Here is a 13,565-nt window from a genome sequence, read left to right as displayed (position 1 = left end):
ATCAGCCTTGTGGTATCCATGGTTCTCTTCCTCCCCGTTTTACCCTCACGACAATCCTGTGAGGCAGGTGAGGCTAAGAGACTGGCCCAAGGTCAAATGCAGGGAGCTTAGCATATTGTAAATAAATAAATAAAACAAAATGCAGGGAGCTTCATGGCTGAGTGAGAATTCGAACCCTGCTCTCCCCCAGGTCCTAGTCCAGCACTCTAAACCACGACGACACACAGATTTGCCATATCGATTTGCCAAGTGCTGTAATTGTGATGTCTGGCCTACTCTTTTATAGCTGCTGGTTCGTTAACAGCGTTCCATAGACTGTTTCGCTGACGGCACATGATTTACACTGCGCTTGCGATGGCCTGCTGTGTTACTGTTGTTTCTCGGCTGCGTTGGGATTCATTTGAACGGAAAGCAGCACAGAAATACAATAAGCAGATCAATCGGGGCCGAGGCACTTGCACCAGAGCTATTAGCACAGCCGCAAAAACTCACGCTAGGACAGCTGCACCAGATAAGGGTCTGGTGACTTCTGTTTCAGTGTATCTGAAGAAGTGTGCATGCACACGAAAGCTCATACCAATAACAAACTTAGTTGGTCTCTGAGGTGCTACTGGAAGGAATTTTTTTATTTTGTTTCGACTACGGCAGACCAACACGGCTACCTAACTATAACTATAACTATAATAATAATTTTATTATTTATATACCACCACCACCCCAATCTGGCTGGGTTGCCCCAGCCACTCTGGGCGGCTTCCAACAGATATAAGAACAAAGTAAAACATCAAACATTAAAAACTTCTCCATACAGGACTGCCTTCAGATGCCTTCTAAAAGTTGCACGGTTAATTTTTCTTTTAGTGCAATATAAATGCAATAAATGAGATTTATTTTGCAGGGGGAGAAGCTTGGTTAAGACAAAGGCAGCCATGCCAGAGGCTTTGAGACGGAGTAAGGGTATTCAAACAAAAACAAATCACTTTCCGGCATCAGTCCAGGCTAGAAGCCACCGTGCAGCAAGTTTGCCTCCTCCGTGTGAGATTCCCATCTCTGGCACGGAGCTGGGCTGTGCCTACATCCCGTGCCCCAGGTAATGTCCCCCAAAATGTCCCAGCGTCAGAGGCATGACCCTGCCTCACACACACCTACCTGGTCTTGGGGGAACACGAGAGCCACTCCTCATGTTTCTCAAAGGTGATCAAGTAGGAAGCGATCTCCTACAACAGGAAAAAAGAGGGGGTTTGGGGCTCGGTCAGAAAAACGCTGCTCTGCCAGCAAACCAGCTGTTCTTAGGAGACGGGAACCCACACAGGACTTCTGAATGACAGAAACCATCGCGGGACCGACAGAGCGGCGAGTCAAACGCCAACACACCCATCAGGCGAAGAGCAAGCATCTCACGTCTCCCCACAAGGCAGCCGTAACCCTACACACAATTCACCCCACAGGATCGCAGCGCATAAGAAGATAGAGTCATAGAATCATAGAATCCTAGAGTTGGAAGAGACCCCAAGGGCCATGGAGTCCAACCCCCTGGCAAGCAGGAAACCCCATCAGAGCACTCCTGACATATGGTTGTCAAGCCTCTGCTTAAAGACCTCCAAAGAAGGAGACTCCACCACACTCCTGGGCAGCAAATTCCACTGTCAAACAGCTCTTACTGTCAGGAAGTTCTTCCTAATGTTTAGCTGGAATCTTCTTTCTTGTAGTTTGGATCCATTGCTCCGTGTCCGCTTCTCTGGAGCAGCAGAAAACAACCTTTCTCCCTATACTCTAGATAAGAAGCGCCTTCTGGAAAACATTGTGGAAATGATGTATAGGTGGTACCTAACGCCGGTAAAATTAGCAAAGATTTATCATACGGATGATAATCTATGCTGGAAGTGTAAAGAAAAAGAAGGCACCTTTTACCACATGTGGTGGACGCGTCCTAAGGTTAAGGACTTCTGGGAAAAGATTTATAATGAGTTGAAAAAAAATGTTGAAAAATACATTTGTTAAGAAACCAGAAGCCTTTTTACTTGGAATAATAGGATTGGAATTGCCCCCAAAAGATGTTAGATTATTTTTGTATGCCACTATAGGAGCAAGACTGCTATTAGCCAAAAAATGGAAATCTCAAGAAATACCAATGGTAGAAGAATGGTAGGTGAAGATGCTGGAGTTTTTGGAGCTGGCTGGACTGACTGGGAGAATCTGCGATCAGAAAGAAGAGGAGTACCAAGAAGATTGGGAAAAAATTAAAGACTATTTAGCTAAATATTGTAATATAAGATGATTAGAAGATACTTGAAAGTATCTGATAGGCCTAGGATTGGAATAAGAATGTTGTATAGTAATATGAATTTGAGTCAAAAAAGAAAAGAGATGACGATAGATAGCTGAAGGAGTTAATTGTATTAGAAAGAGGATTTTGGAGAATTGTTACAAAGGAGATACAATGAAATTCAGTTAAGGGGGAATGGAGGAAGTCAGATCACAATGAAAGCCAACTTGGATTTTGGAAGTGATGACTGTTTATACTCTTTTTTTCCTTTTTGTATTGTAAGATGTTTTGTTTCGTGTTCTTTATATGTTATAAATGTGGAAAATCGATTTTTTAAAATTGGGTTGTTGTTTTTTTTAAGCACCTTCTGGATCAGGCCAAAGGCCAAATCTCACAGGGGCCAACCAGGTGATTATAGAGGGACTCCCCTCCTGCCGTTTCCAGAAACTGGTACCCAGGACTGTGTTCTGACTGTGCAGGCAGAACACATCCTTCACTGTGGCTAGAAGCCGTCCATAGCCTTCTCCTCCTCCATGAATCCTCTTTTAAAGCCTCTTCCAGTGGCAGGGAGTTCCATAGTCTACCTCTGCACTGCATGAAGGACTTAAAAAAACCCAAACTGTCCTGAATATTACAGCATTCAGCTCCACTTGACGTTCACGAGTTCTAGTCTTATGAGAGAAAAACATTTCTCCCTCCGCTTTCTCCAGGGTAAGCGCACCAGGGTCATTTTATTTGGTTTGTAGAAACCAGTCAAGGAAGGAAGGACAAAGGCTTTTCAGCGGCGATATTTATCCCCGTCCTAAGAATCTGTATTGGATTTCAAACTGTTTTCGCAGACGGACGTGCTCCTAACTGTTTGCATAGATGCAGTTTTTAACTGTTCACATGTATGAAATTGGTTTTGTTTTAATCCTTGATGGCATTTACCGCAAAAACCGCCTAGAGGTATTTTACGGGAAGCCGTTCATAAATGGAACCTGAGAAGTATAATTAAAATAATCATCATCCCCGGAGGTTCTATAGCAGGTTATACCACCTGGCAGGTATATCCTCCCCATTTCAAAACAGGGGAGTTAATGCGAACAACGCCCATCCACCAGATCTCCCCGAAGCAAAACTTATTTTGGTACAGCTCCGCATTACCCAGTGCCCTGTCTCCGACTGTGGCAGTTGCTGACACCCTCAAGAAGACGACAGGGGAGCCCTTTTCCCTAGCGAGCAGAGACTGGCCTTGTTTACTTGGTAGGGGTCAGCAAACGTTTTCAGCAGGGGGCCGGTCCACTGTCCCTCAGACCTTTTTTGGGTGGGGGAATGAACGAATTCCTATGCCCCACAAATAACCCAGAGATGCATTTTAAATAAAAGGATACGTTCTACTCATGTAAAAAAACCGCTGATTCCCGGACCGTCCGCAGGCCGGATTTAGAAGGCGATTGGGCCGGATCCGGCCCCCGGGCCTTAGGTTGCCTATCCATGCACTAAGGAGCACATCAGTTTATGTGAAGAGGCGATGATAGGAAACATTCACAATCTGGAGGGGACAGGCCGACCTGTTACTGATCAGGTCTTGTTTGTTATACATTTATCAACAATAATTTTAAAAAAAACACCTTGCATGTCCTGGGACCCTCAGGCCAGTGGCCCACTAATGTACTGAGTTGAATAGGATCCAAAATGCAGCAGTCTGATTGGTCCTAGAACAATAGGATCCAAAATGCAGCAGTCTGATTGGTCCTAGAACAATAGGATCCAAAATGCAGCAGTCTGATTGGTCCTAGAAAAATAGGATCCAAAATGCAGCAGTCTGATTGGTCCTAGAACAGTAGGATTCAGAATGCAGCAGTCTGATTGGTCCTAGAACAATGCAGCAGTATGATTGGTCCGCAGGACCCACCCAATCCAGCTCCAAGTGGAAGTGAATCCACAACCTGATTGGCCTACAGGAGAATCCCGGAATTAGCCAATCACGTGCGGCCTTTTGTGTAAATAATGTATATAAAGCAGATATTTTGGAGGAACTCCCATTCCTCCTCACTACTATGAGCTGAATAAAGAGCATGAAATCCACTCTCGACTCCGAGTATATTTCACCCACCTTATCCAGGATCCTGTCCCCAGATGCCAGCAAGAAACCCGCAAGCGGGATCCGAACACAAGAGCAACTATGCGCTGCTCCGGAGTGTAGGACATGAACTAATAGAATCAAGTCACGAGAAAGTAGATTCCGACTGAACATCAGGGAGAACTGTCTGACAGCAAGAGCCAGTCGACAGTGGAAACAGAGATCCTTGGAGCCTCCTTCATTGGAGTTTTTAAAGAAGAGGTTGGGTGTCCATCTGTCATGTATGATCTAGTTGAGATTCCTGCATGGAAGGGGGTTGGACTAGATGACCCCTAGATGCCCTCTCAACTCTACAATTATGATTCTAAGAAGGAATTCCTTTTATCTGTCCTTCCCATATTCAGCTTCGCCTCTTCCCTACAGGATCACAGCTGAGGCCTGGTCAGTCGCCCTTGCCACCTGCCCTTTCCATGCGACAGGTTTGGATGGCAGTGTGGTCAGGGTTTAACAAAGCAATAACGTCCCCAACCCCTGCTCCATGCTCCCGGGCGAGTTTCGGAAGCTTCCAACATTGCCATATATTTGTGATACATAAAATATTCCGATTTTCTTTTAGGATTTACATTTCCTGTTTCTACTCGCTCCCCTTTGTGCATTCGCTACAATTATTTAATTTGCTTCTTGGGGTGGAAACGGCTTTCTTTGTTTTCACCGCACCCTTCCTCCCCGAAGGGAGCCCAGGGCAGCCCGCCCACAATCCAGCTGGACAACAGAATCAGAAAACCAAAACACTCCCCAATTACGAAACCGTAATAAAACAATGATGCGTTCCGGAGGGCAGAGATGGAAACATCAGCCCCACAGTCTCAGTCGCCTCTCAGCAACTGCGATTCCTGCACCGCAGCGGGTTGGACTAGATGACCGCTGGGGGTCCCTTCCAATTAGAATTTTATGAAAACATGGAGCCTGGCTGCCTTCTTTATTGGCCTTCCAAATTCTGCTTGGGGCAGGGGGAAGGCTTATGCAGACTACTTAAGAAAACATGTTCTGTAATATGTTGTCTGTCCCCATAATATGACCTCAATCTAAGGGTCAATAATGTGGTTTCTGAACATGCTGCAGAGGGAAGTGAGGGGCAGATGGGGATTATCAGTCTGGAAAGGGATCCCATCCAGGAAAAGGAAAAACCCTGATTCTAAACCTCCGTTGCCTCTGGCGATATCTCTAGGAGAAGAAAAGGAACAGGAGTAAACCCTATGGAAATCGAGAAAGGAGTCCCTAAGACTGTTGGACGATGCCTTGCACGCCTCCGTCAAGCAACTCCTGCAGCCACGCTGGTGCCCAATGTCCTGCTCTGATTTCCTTTGGACCACACCAGCAAAGCCAAGATGGGGGTCTTGTCATCTGGGCAGTCCGGGACCCCCAGACACACCACCCAGGCTTGCATCCCAGGGAGGCCACTTTGGTGCTGTCAACGCAGAGGTTTGACCTCACCCCGGGAGGCGAACTCCACTGTCTCTCGAGACAGACAGATGCCAGCAACAATTTATCTATATTGTTAAGCGCTCCGATTTTTAAAAAATGAAGTTGTGCTACGCAAGTATTTTTAGAAATAAGCTAAATATTAAATGTGGGTTTGCTAAAGCTTGTTATTCCATTCAAAACAAACAAACTCCGCTTCCCGCTGACGTTGTTGCCTTCTCGTCTGCCTTCTTTTACCCTTATCAAGTTTGTCAGTTTAACCATAAATGGCATATTTCCCAAACTTCCGATGACCAAGAATCTACGGAGGGTGGGTGTGTGTGGGTGTGTGTGTGGTGCATTTTCAAAATCCACCATCTTAACTGCTGTTAATGCATGAGCTACTATTTACATGTCCTACTCCCAATATTGTGTCCTTAAGGCAGGGGCCAGGAACTTCAGGCCCCCCAAAAAGGTAAAGGGACCCCTGACTGTTAGGTCCAGTTGTGACCAACTCTGGGGTTGCGGCGCTCATCTCGCTTTACTGGCCGAGGGAGCCGGCGTACAGCTTCCGGGTCATGTGACCAGCAGGACTAAGCCGCTTCTGGCGAACCAGAGCAGCACACGGAAACGCCGTTGACCTTCCCGCCAGAGCGGTACCTATTTATCTACTTGCACTTTGACGTGCTTTTGAACTGCTAGGTTGGCAGGAGCAGGGACCAAGCAATGGGAGCTCACCCCGTTGCGGGGATTCGAACCGCCGACCTTCTGATCGGCTAGCCCTAGGCTCTGTGGTTTAACCCCCAGCGCCACCCGCGGACCTCCAATCCTCTCATGTGGCTCTCAGAGCTCTGCCCAGGCTACCTCCACCTCCTGTCATCAGTACTGCTAAGTGTAGCCACTGGGCTGCATTACTGATCATGCCTCTTGACTGTTTAGACAAATGACAGAGAGGGGTCTGTGCAGGAACAAGACCACTGTACAAATGTAAACATTTCCGAACACTGCTCTGCCCATTTTTGCCCCTGGCTTTTTGCACATGCATTTCCTTTCTCTCTCCCCCCTCATTTTCTTTTATCACTTTATTCCTTTATAAATGAAAATCTTTAAATAAAATATCAATTTAACTATCCATAAAATACCTCGTTGGTGTTCCAGCGCAGTCGCTCCTTAGGCAAGGCGGGACACTTGGGAACGCATTCCACCAGCTTCTTGGGCAGGAAAACCTTCAGGTGGTGGTTGTTCTCTGGAAGGGGCGAGGCAGGCGGAGGGTGAGAGCCGCGCCGGGCAGGGCAGGGGGGTGGCGAGAGGGAAGACGGGCTCCTGGGCTTCTCTGGGAGGGGGCAGGTGGGCGAGAGGTGGGGGGCCGCAGATCCCAGGGGAACCGAGGGGAGTGGTTGCTCCAGCGCCCAGCATCCTGTTTCTGAATGTTCACCTCCACCCAAAACTCTTGCTGATAGGAATCCAGCAGGGGAGACAAAAAGAGTTGGGATAAAAGACCCTTTCACCCCAATTTGTTAAGGACGGCCTTCCCCAGCGTGGCAGAATTCAGGTGTTCTGGGGCATAGAATTGCTGACGGCGCCAGGCCATGATGGAAGGCTGTGCCAGGGTTTTGTTTTGTTGGCAGGGCCTCCTGCAGCCCTTGCAAAGGTGCTGTTATGGGATGAGGAGTCTTAGGGTCCTCTTGCTAGTTTTGGAGAGGGACCCCACTTGCTTGCTTGAAAAAAACACACGAGTCGCCTTCTTGACCAGTGCTCCAAGCCATGTGTGAATGCTAATAATAAATACATATGGAACACACACACACACACATGGAAAAACCCAACCAAAATATTCAACAGCCGATTTTAAATAAAATTTGTAAAGCACCGGGCCACTTGGCTGGCCGGCAAAAATTCAAACACAGCAGCCCAGAAGTGGGTGAAGGAGGCTGGTGTCAAAGTGAGCGGCAAAACCACTAGGGAACAAAGCATGGGTGCCAACACTGAAAAGGCCCTGCCGCTCTCCCGCCTGCATGGAGAGTGGGAGGCAGGGGATGGTCTCTTCCACACAAGCCCTTGGGGAGATATAATTGGGGCAAGGGGCACAATCCAGACTTGGCGGGGAGGGCTCCATGAACAGAGCCCAGGGAAGCATTGGGGAGCCAGGAAAGGGAGAAGGACGGAGGAAAGACAGGAAAGGACCCAGCACCCAAGAACTCACCAGAGACCTCTGTGGCTTCCTTGTTCATCTTTAGAGCGTTGAGTGGCAACAGCGTTAGAGTTTTTGGCCAGGGGGGCTCAGATCAGGACGCGTGAGGACTGGGATCAGACCTGGGGAGGCAGCGGGTGGGGAGGTGGGTGTTTAAAAAGGCCAGGGTGCAGAGGCACGGAAGGCAGCCACCTACCCTCAAGGCCCACCCCCAGCCTATATGACCCATTTTATACCTGACGCATCCCCCACAGGCACCACACATCCCTCACCCTCTCTCATCCAGGATCCACTGGTTTTCTCCTCCCTAATCCCCACCCACATTGGCTGGCTAGCACCCTCATCCCAGAGATTATTTAACTGTGATTCCTGCGTTTCAGCGGGTTGGACTAGATGACCCTTGGGTCCCTTCCAAAGCTATGGTTGTATACCTCTGCATTCTCTAAAGAGACCTTCTTTAGACCCTGCCAGGGACTAGGAAGGGGTGAACTCTCCCTACTTCCTTACATCAAGCAGAGAGTACTTATTGCTGCCCCTTGCACCAATCCCAACACAGGGGGTTGGGGGCAACTGGAGGCGCCCCTTCCTTGACCCCCTCCTCAAGCAGCCAAGTGAGATCACCCACAGCCAGTCCCCCGCCTCACCCAGACCCCCCCTACAACTGGGCTCCGGCTCTTCTGCCACCCGCAAACCCCAGCCTTTGTGCTCCAGCTTCCCGGCAGAATAGGGACCATTTCAGAGCTGCACCCACGCAGGAGAATCTCGCCGATCCCCCGCCCCAGCTGCCAAGCTCAGCCCCCCACATCCAGCCACCCCCTGGCCAAGCGCCCCACGTGGCTCCGGCCGGCCCCAGCCGCGCCCCCAGCCTCCCCCGCCGGTGGCCAAGAGACCACGCCTCCCGCCCCATCGCGTCCCCCGCTAGCCCCACACCTCGGTTACCCCCGCAACGCCGCCCATCCCCGCGCTCCCTCCGCCCCACCGGCCGCCGTGCGCCCCCCTCCGCCCGCGCCTGTGGCCCTCCGGCCCCCGCCAGGCCCCGCGCGCCAGGCTGGCCCTCGGCGCCCTCCAGCCCAGCCCCAGGGCGCATCCTTCGCTCCCGCGGAGCCTCCGGGGCGCACCTGCTGCTGCTGCCGGGGCCGCCGCCGCCTCCGCTGGTGCCCGAGCTCCGCCGCCGGCCGCCATTCTTCTCGCCAGCACCGGCTGCGGCTCGGCCCCTGCCTGCCTGCCTTCCTTCCCCTGCCCGAGAGGCGCGCTCCGCCCCGATCGCTGACAGCTCGCCGCGGCCCGGCAGCGTCTGAGCTCAGCGCGCAAGAGGAGGCGGAGAGCCGGAGGAGGAGGAGGAGGAGAGGAGGAGGAGGAGGAAGCCGCCCGGGCCAAGGGGGCTCCGGAGGCGGAAGCCGGCGCGGGATCGGGCGCAGATCGGCGCTGGGAACCGGGCGGAGAAATTTCCCACGCTTCCCGCTCCGCGTCCCGAGCTCAGAGCAGCCACCCGGCGCTCCGAGCCAGGCGGGACCGGATCCCCGCCCCACGGGCGGGGGGTCGGGCACCCCCCCGTCCCACACACCCTCAGCCCCATAAGAACCCAGGCGGTCGCAAAGTAGAAGCGGGCCCAAACCAGGAAACAGCGGCTGCGTTTCAGAGGAGTCTTTGCGCACACGCGCCATCATCGTTCGTTGCAAATATCCCCAGGCCTGGCAAGTCTCGCCGGAGTCACAAAAACGTTTCGCTCAGGAGCTTCGGTGAGTTTAGCCTGCGGACAGAAGGCATCGTGGAATGGGAGCGTTGGAAAGGACACCCCCCCAAAGGGGCATCTAGTCCAAACCCCCCGCAATGCAGGAATGTCAACTAAAGCATCCCTGTACGAATTCCTGGAGGATAAAGGGTATTGTTGGCTGCTAGCCCCTCGTGGCTGTATCCTGCCTTCCCTCGCCGAGGGAGCATACCTCTGAATACCACGTCCTGGGCATCATAGCTGTGCTCAGATTGTGCTTGTGAGTGTTCAGTGGGCACCTAGTTGTGCACTGTGAGAACAGGGTGCTGGACTAGGATCTTATAAGAAAAATGGCAAAACCCAGTCAGGCATTGAACTAACCAAAACGTAACCATAATTTTTTTCTTCCCAAATTTGTCACCATACGAAGATCACAACATAAAAGTACAGACAGAAAACACAAAATACGTAATAAAACAAAACAAACATAATAAAACAAAAACAAACCCTTGCCGCCCACCAAATACATTTAAAAGGCCATGGATCTGCCCAAGGCCTGGTTGAAGAGGAACGTTTTTGCCTGGTGTATAATGAAGGCGCCAGGCAGAGCTCCCTGGGCATCCCACAAATGGAGAGCCACTGCAGAAAAGGCCCCGTTCTCGTGAAAAGGGCCTCAGCGGATGATCTCAGGTTCCTAGTTGGTTCATATGGGGAGAGGCAGTCCTTAAGGTACTGCATCCTGAGCCGTTTAAGGCTTTAAAGGTCAAAACCAGCACTTTGAACGGGGAGCCAGTGCAGTCAGGCCAAGGGTCAGCAAACCTTTTCAGAAGAGGGCTGGTCCAATGTCCATCAGACCTTGTGGGGGCCGGACTATATTTTTTTTGGGGGGGAAATGATGCAAGAGCACCATAAGCCCCGGTGGCTGCTTACCTGTTTCTTGCGAGCGGCAGGGGCTGGTGGCGGCAGGACAATGAGTGGCATGCGAAAGGGCTCCAGAGAAGGGCTGCTTATGCAGGCACCAACAAATCCCAGTCCCCTTCCTTCTCTAGGCAGGGCGGGGAGAAGCCAGGAGGAGGGAGGGAGGAGGCACCAGTGCCATCGTGGGAGGGAGAGGGAAAGAACACACACACTGGCGATCCAAGCGGTGATTCCCGGACCATCCACGGGCCGGATCCAGAAGGCAGTTGGGCCTGATCTGGCCCACGGACCTTAGTTTGCCTACCCATGAGTTCGGGGCACAGCTGGCCACCAGATGAAGCTGAGGGAAGGCACGCCAGGTCTCTTGAGTCTCAAGCGACAGCAGCGGATCCAGAAGTATCCCAAAGCTAGGCACCCGCTCCTTCAGAGGCAGTGTAACCCCATCAAGAGCAGGCAACCTCCCCGCCATCTGGTCTGGAGAACCACCCACTAACAGTGCCTCAGTTTTATCGGGACTGGGCTTTAGTTTATTGTAAAGGAGAGTTGTGTGTCATCAGCATATTGCTGACAATGTGGGGATGACCCCACTCAGCAGTTTCCTGTAGATGCTGAACGGCATAGGGGATAAAATCAAACCCTGAGGAACCCCACACTGAAGGCTGCTCAGGGCTGAAGAGCAGTCCCCAGGCACCACCCTCTGGAAATGACCATCTAGGGAGGACACCAGAGCCACTGCAAAGTCACTCCCCCTCCCTGACCCTCAAGTCTGCAACGCCCCGAGAGTCTACCTGCTCCCAACTTGTTAAATCGTTCCGGGTTTCGCACAGCCTCTGTCACTCATTCCAATAGAGCCTCTCCTCACTATAGGCAAACTCCGTCTTTATTTCTTCCTCATAGTCAGAGGCCAAGCTAGCTACTGTTCTGTATATGGCTGTCAAGGCAGGTGGTGTGCCTAGAGTAAGGCCCAGCAGTGATTTGGGTAGGGGAACTGGATGGTGGGGGGCCGTGCAATGATTCTGGACCAGTGATAAGAGAGAGGAGCATGTGCCCAACTGCTTGCCGCTGTCAAGGGTTTGTGGGCTCACTTCTTTGTCCAGGAGTGGCACAGGAAGGGTTCCTGGGCATGGCAAGCTGCAGGGCAACACAGGAGCTGCATCTGAACGTGGGTTTGCACCTCTCTGCGTGGCTCGTGTAGGATTTGTGGGGGGAAAGGTCTGAGCTGCACTTCCCACTAGGTTCCTTTTAGCCCTTGCTGAGCAGCTCAGTAGGCACACGGGTCTTCCTGGTTTGATCTCTTCCTTGTGCTCACATCTCTGCCATGCTGAGACAGCAGCAACAGCACTCGGCTGCTTGTCTGTCCCGGCGCTGCCTCTCTTCTTCTCAGCTAGTGCCAAAAAGGTCTCTTGGTGCTCCCAGACTGCTGCTGTTTCTGGGTGGTACTCAGTCACATACCGGCAAATTCAGGCTGCGTGACTGTAATTGGATGGGAGGACTTGTGCAATAAGCATCTTCCTCCACCCCAAATTGAGCTTTTTGCGGCAGGTAAAAGGACGGCAGGGAAGTCCATTAGCTTTGGCACACCGTCATCTGGCCTCCCCACAAAAAAACCAGAGGGAATGCTCATTAAATAGCCCCTAAAGGTAAAGGGACCCATAACCATTTGGTCCAGTCGCTGATGACTCTGGGGTTGTGGCGCTCATCTCGCTTTACTGGCCGAGGGAGCCGGTGTCCAGCTTCTGGGTCATGTGGCCAGTATGACTAAACCGCTTCTGGTGAACCAGAGCAGTGCACGGGAACACCATTTACCTTCCCGCCGGAGTGGTACCTATTTATCTACTTGCACTTTGACGTGCTTTCGAACTGCTCGGTGGGCAGGAGCAGGGACTGAGCAACGGGAGCTCACCCTGTCGCGGGGATTTGAACCGCCGACCTTCTGATTGGCAAGCCCTAGGCTCTGTGGTTTAGACCACAGCGCCACCCACTTCCCTAAATAGCCCCTAGGTCTGGATGCATGTTTAATGAACAGGAAGTGCCCAGAGTCTTGATTCCCCCTCCCACCATGAAGACTCGTTTCTCACTCTCCTCAAATTAATTGGGTGACTGCGAGTCCGAGTGTTAAGAGATTATTTTTTCTCTTACTAACACCAGGACTCAAGACTCACCCAGTTCATTTGATGGGCAGTAAGATTCAGGATAAACAAAAGGAACAGCTTCAATTGAACACACTGCAGGGAGTTAACGCCACAAGTTGTGGCAATGGCTGAATTGATAAATCAATGGATGGTAGGTCCACTGTATCATTGAAATGATGGCCGCCCGGATTGGCTTGGGAAACCTGGCTGGAGCTGAGTGTCTTTGAATAGGAGACACTGGCTGGGGAGAAGTTAATGGGAGGGCTGCTGTGAGCATCTTAGGGGACACCTGTTCCTCATCCTGTTGCCCTCACTGTGTTTTGGCCTACAAGTCCCTGGCTGGGGCTGAAGGGAGTTGTAGGCAGAACAAACACTGTGAGGGTTGATAAAGTCTGGACTAAATGGTTCAATCAGGGCTCTACTCAAGTCCTTATCAAAGCAGAGGAAAGCTTTAGCCTAGACGGCCTCAGTCCAGTATATCTGAAGGAGCGTCTCTACCCCCATCGTTCTACCCGGACACTGAGGTGCAGCTCCGAGGGCCTTCTGGCGGTTCCCTCCCTGCGAGAAGCCAAATTATAGGGTACCAGGCAGAGGGCCTTCTTGGTGGTGGCACCCGCCCTGTGGAACACCCTCGCACCAGATATCAAAGAGAACAACAACTACCAGACTTTTAGAAGACATCTGAAGGCAGCCCTGTTTAGGGAAGCTTTTAATATGTTTGATGTATTGCAGTATTTGAATATTTTTTTTTGGAAGGCACCCAGAGTGGCTGGGGAAGCCCAGCCAGATGGGCGGGGTATAAATAATAAATTATTATTATA

General features: G+C 51.3%; 1 protein-coding gene across 8 annotated transcripts in view; it reads right to left on the bottom strand.

Annotated features, from left to right (window-relative positions):
* CAMTA2 (calmodulin binding transcription activator 2) overlaps positions 1–9,721 on the bottom strand; it is a 58,599-nt gene extending 48,878 nt beyond the window's left edge. For 2 of the 8 annotated variants that reach the window (XM_081886706.1, XM_081886709.1), the window contains exons 1-4: positions 9,102–9,282; positions 7,996–8,105; positions 6,935–7,038; positions 1,150–1,217 (exon numbers count right to left, since the gene is read on the bottom strand). In XM_081886706.1, the coding sequence (XP_081742832.1) occupies positions 1,150–1,217; positions 6,935–7,038; positions 7,996–8,023 (200 nt within the window). In that variant the 5' untranslated portion in view covers positions 8,024–8,105; positions 9,102–9,282. Of the gene's footprint in view, positions 1–1,149; positions 1,218–6,934; positions 7,039–7,995; positions 8,109–9,101; positions 9,285–9,598 lie in introns of those variants that run through there. The other 6 variants (XM_081886703.1, XM_081886707.1, XM_081886705.1 and 3 more) reach the window with 5 other exon arrangements.
* Between the last annotated feature and the right edge of the window lie 3,844 nt (positions 9,722–13,565).

Source organism: Podarcis melisellensis (genome assembly GCF_964234715.1).
Source record: "Podarcis melisellensis genome assembly, chromosome: 13".
In the NCBI taxonomy this organism is placed as follows: Eukaryota; Metazoa; Chordata; class Lepidosauria; order Squamata; family Lacertidae; genus Podarcis; species Podarcis melisellensis.
This window is presented reverse-complemented; position numbering and strand designations above follow the sequence as displayed.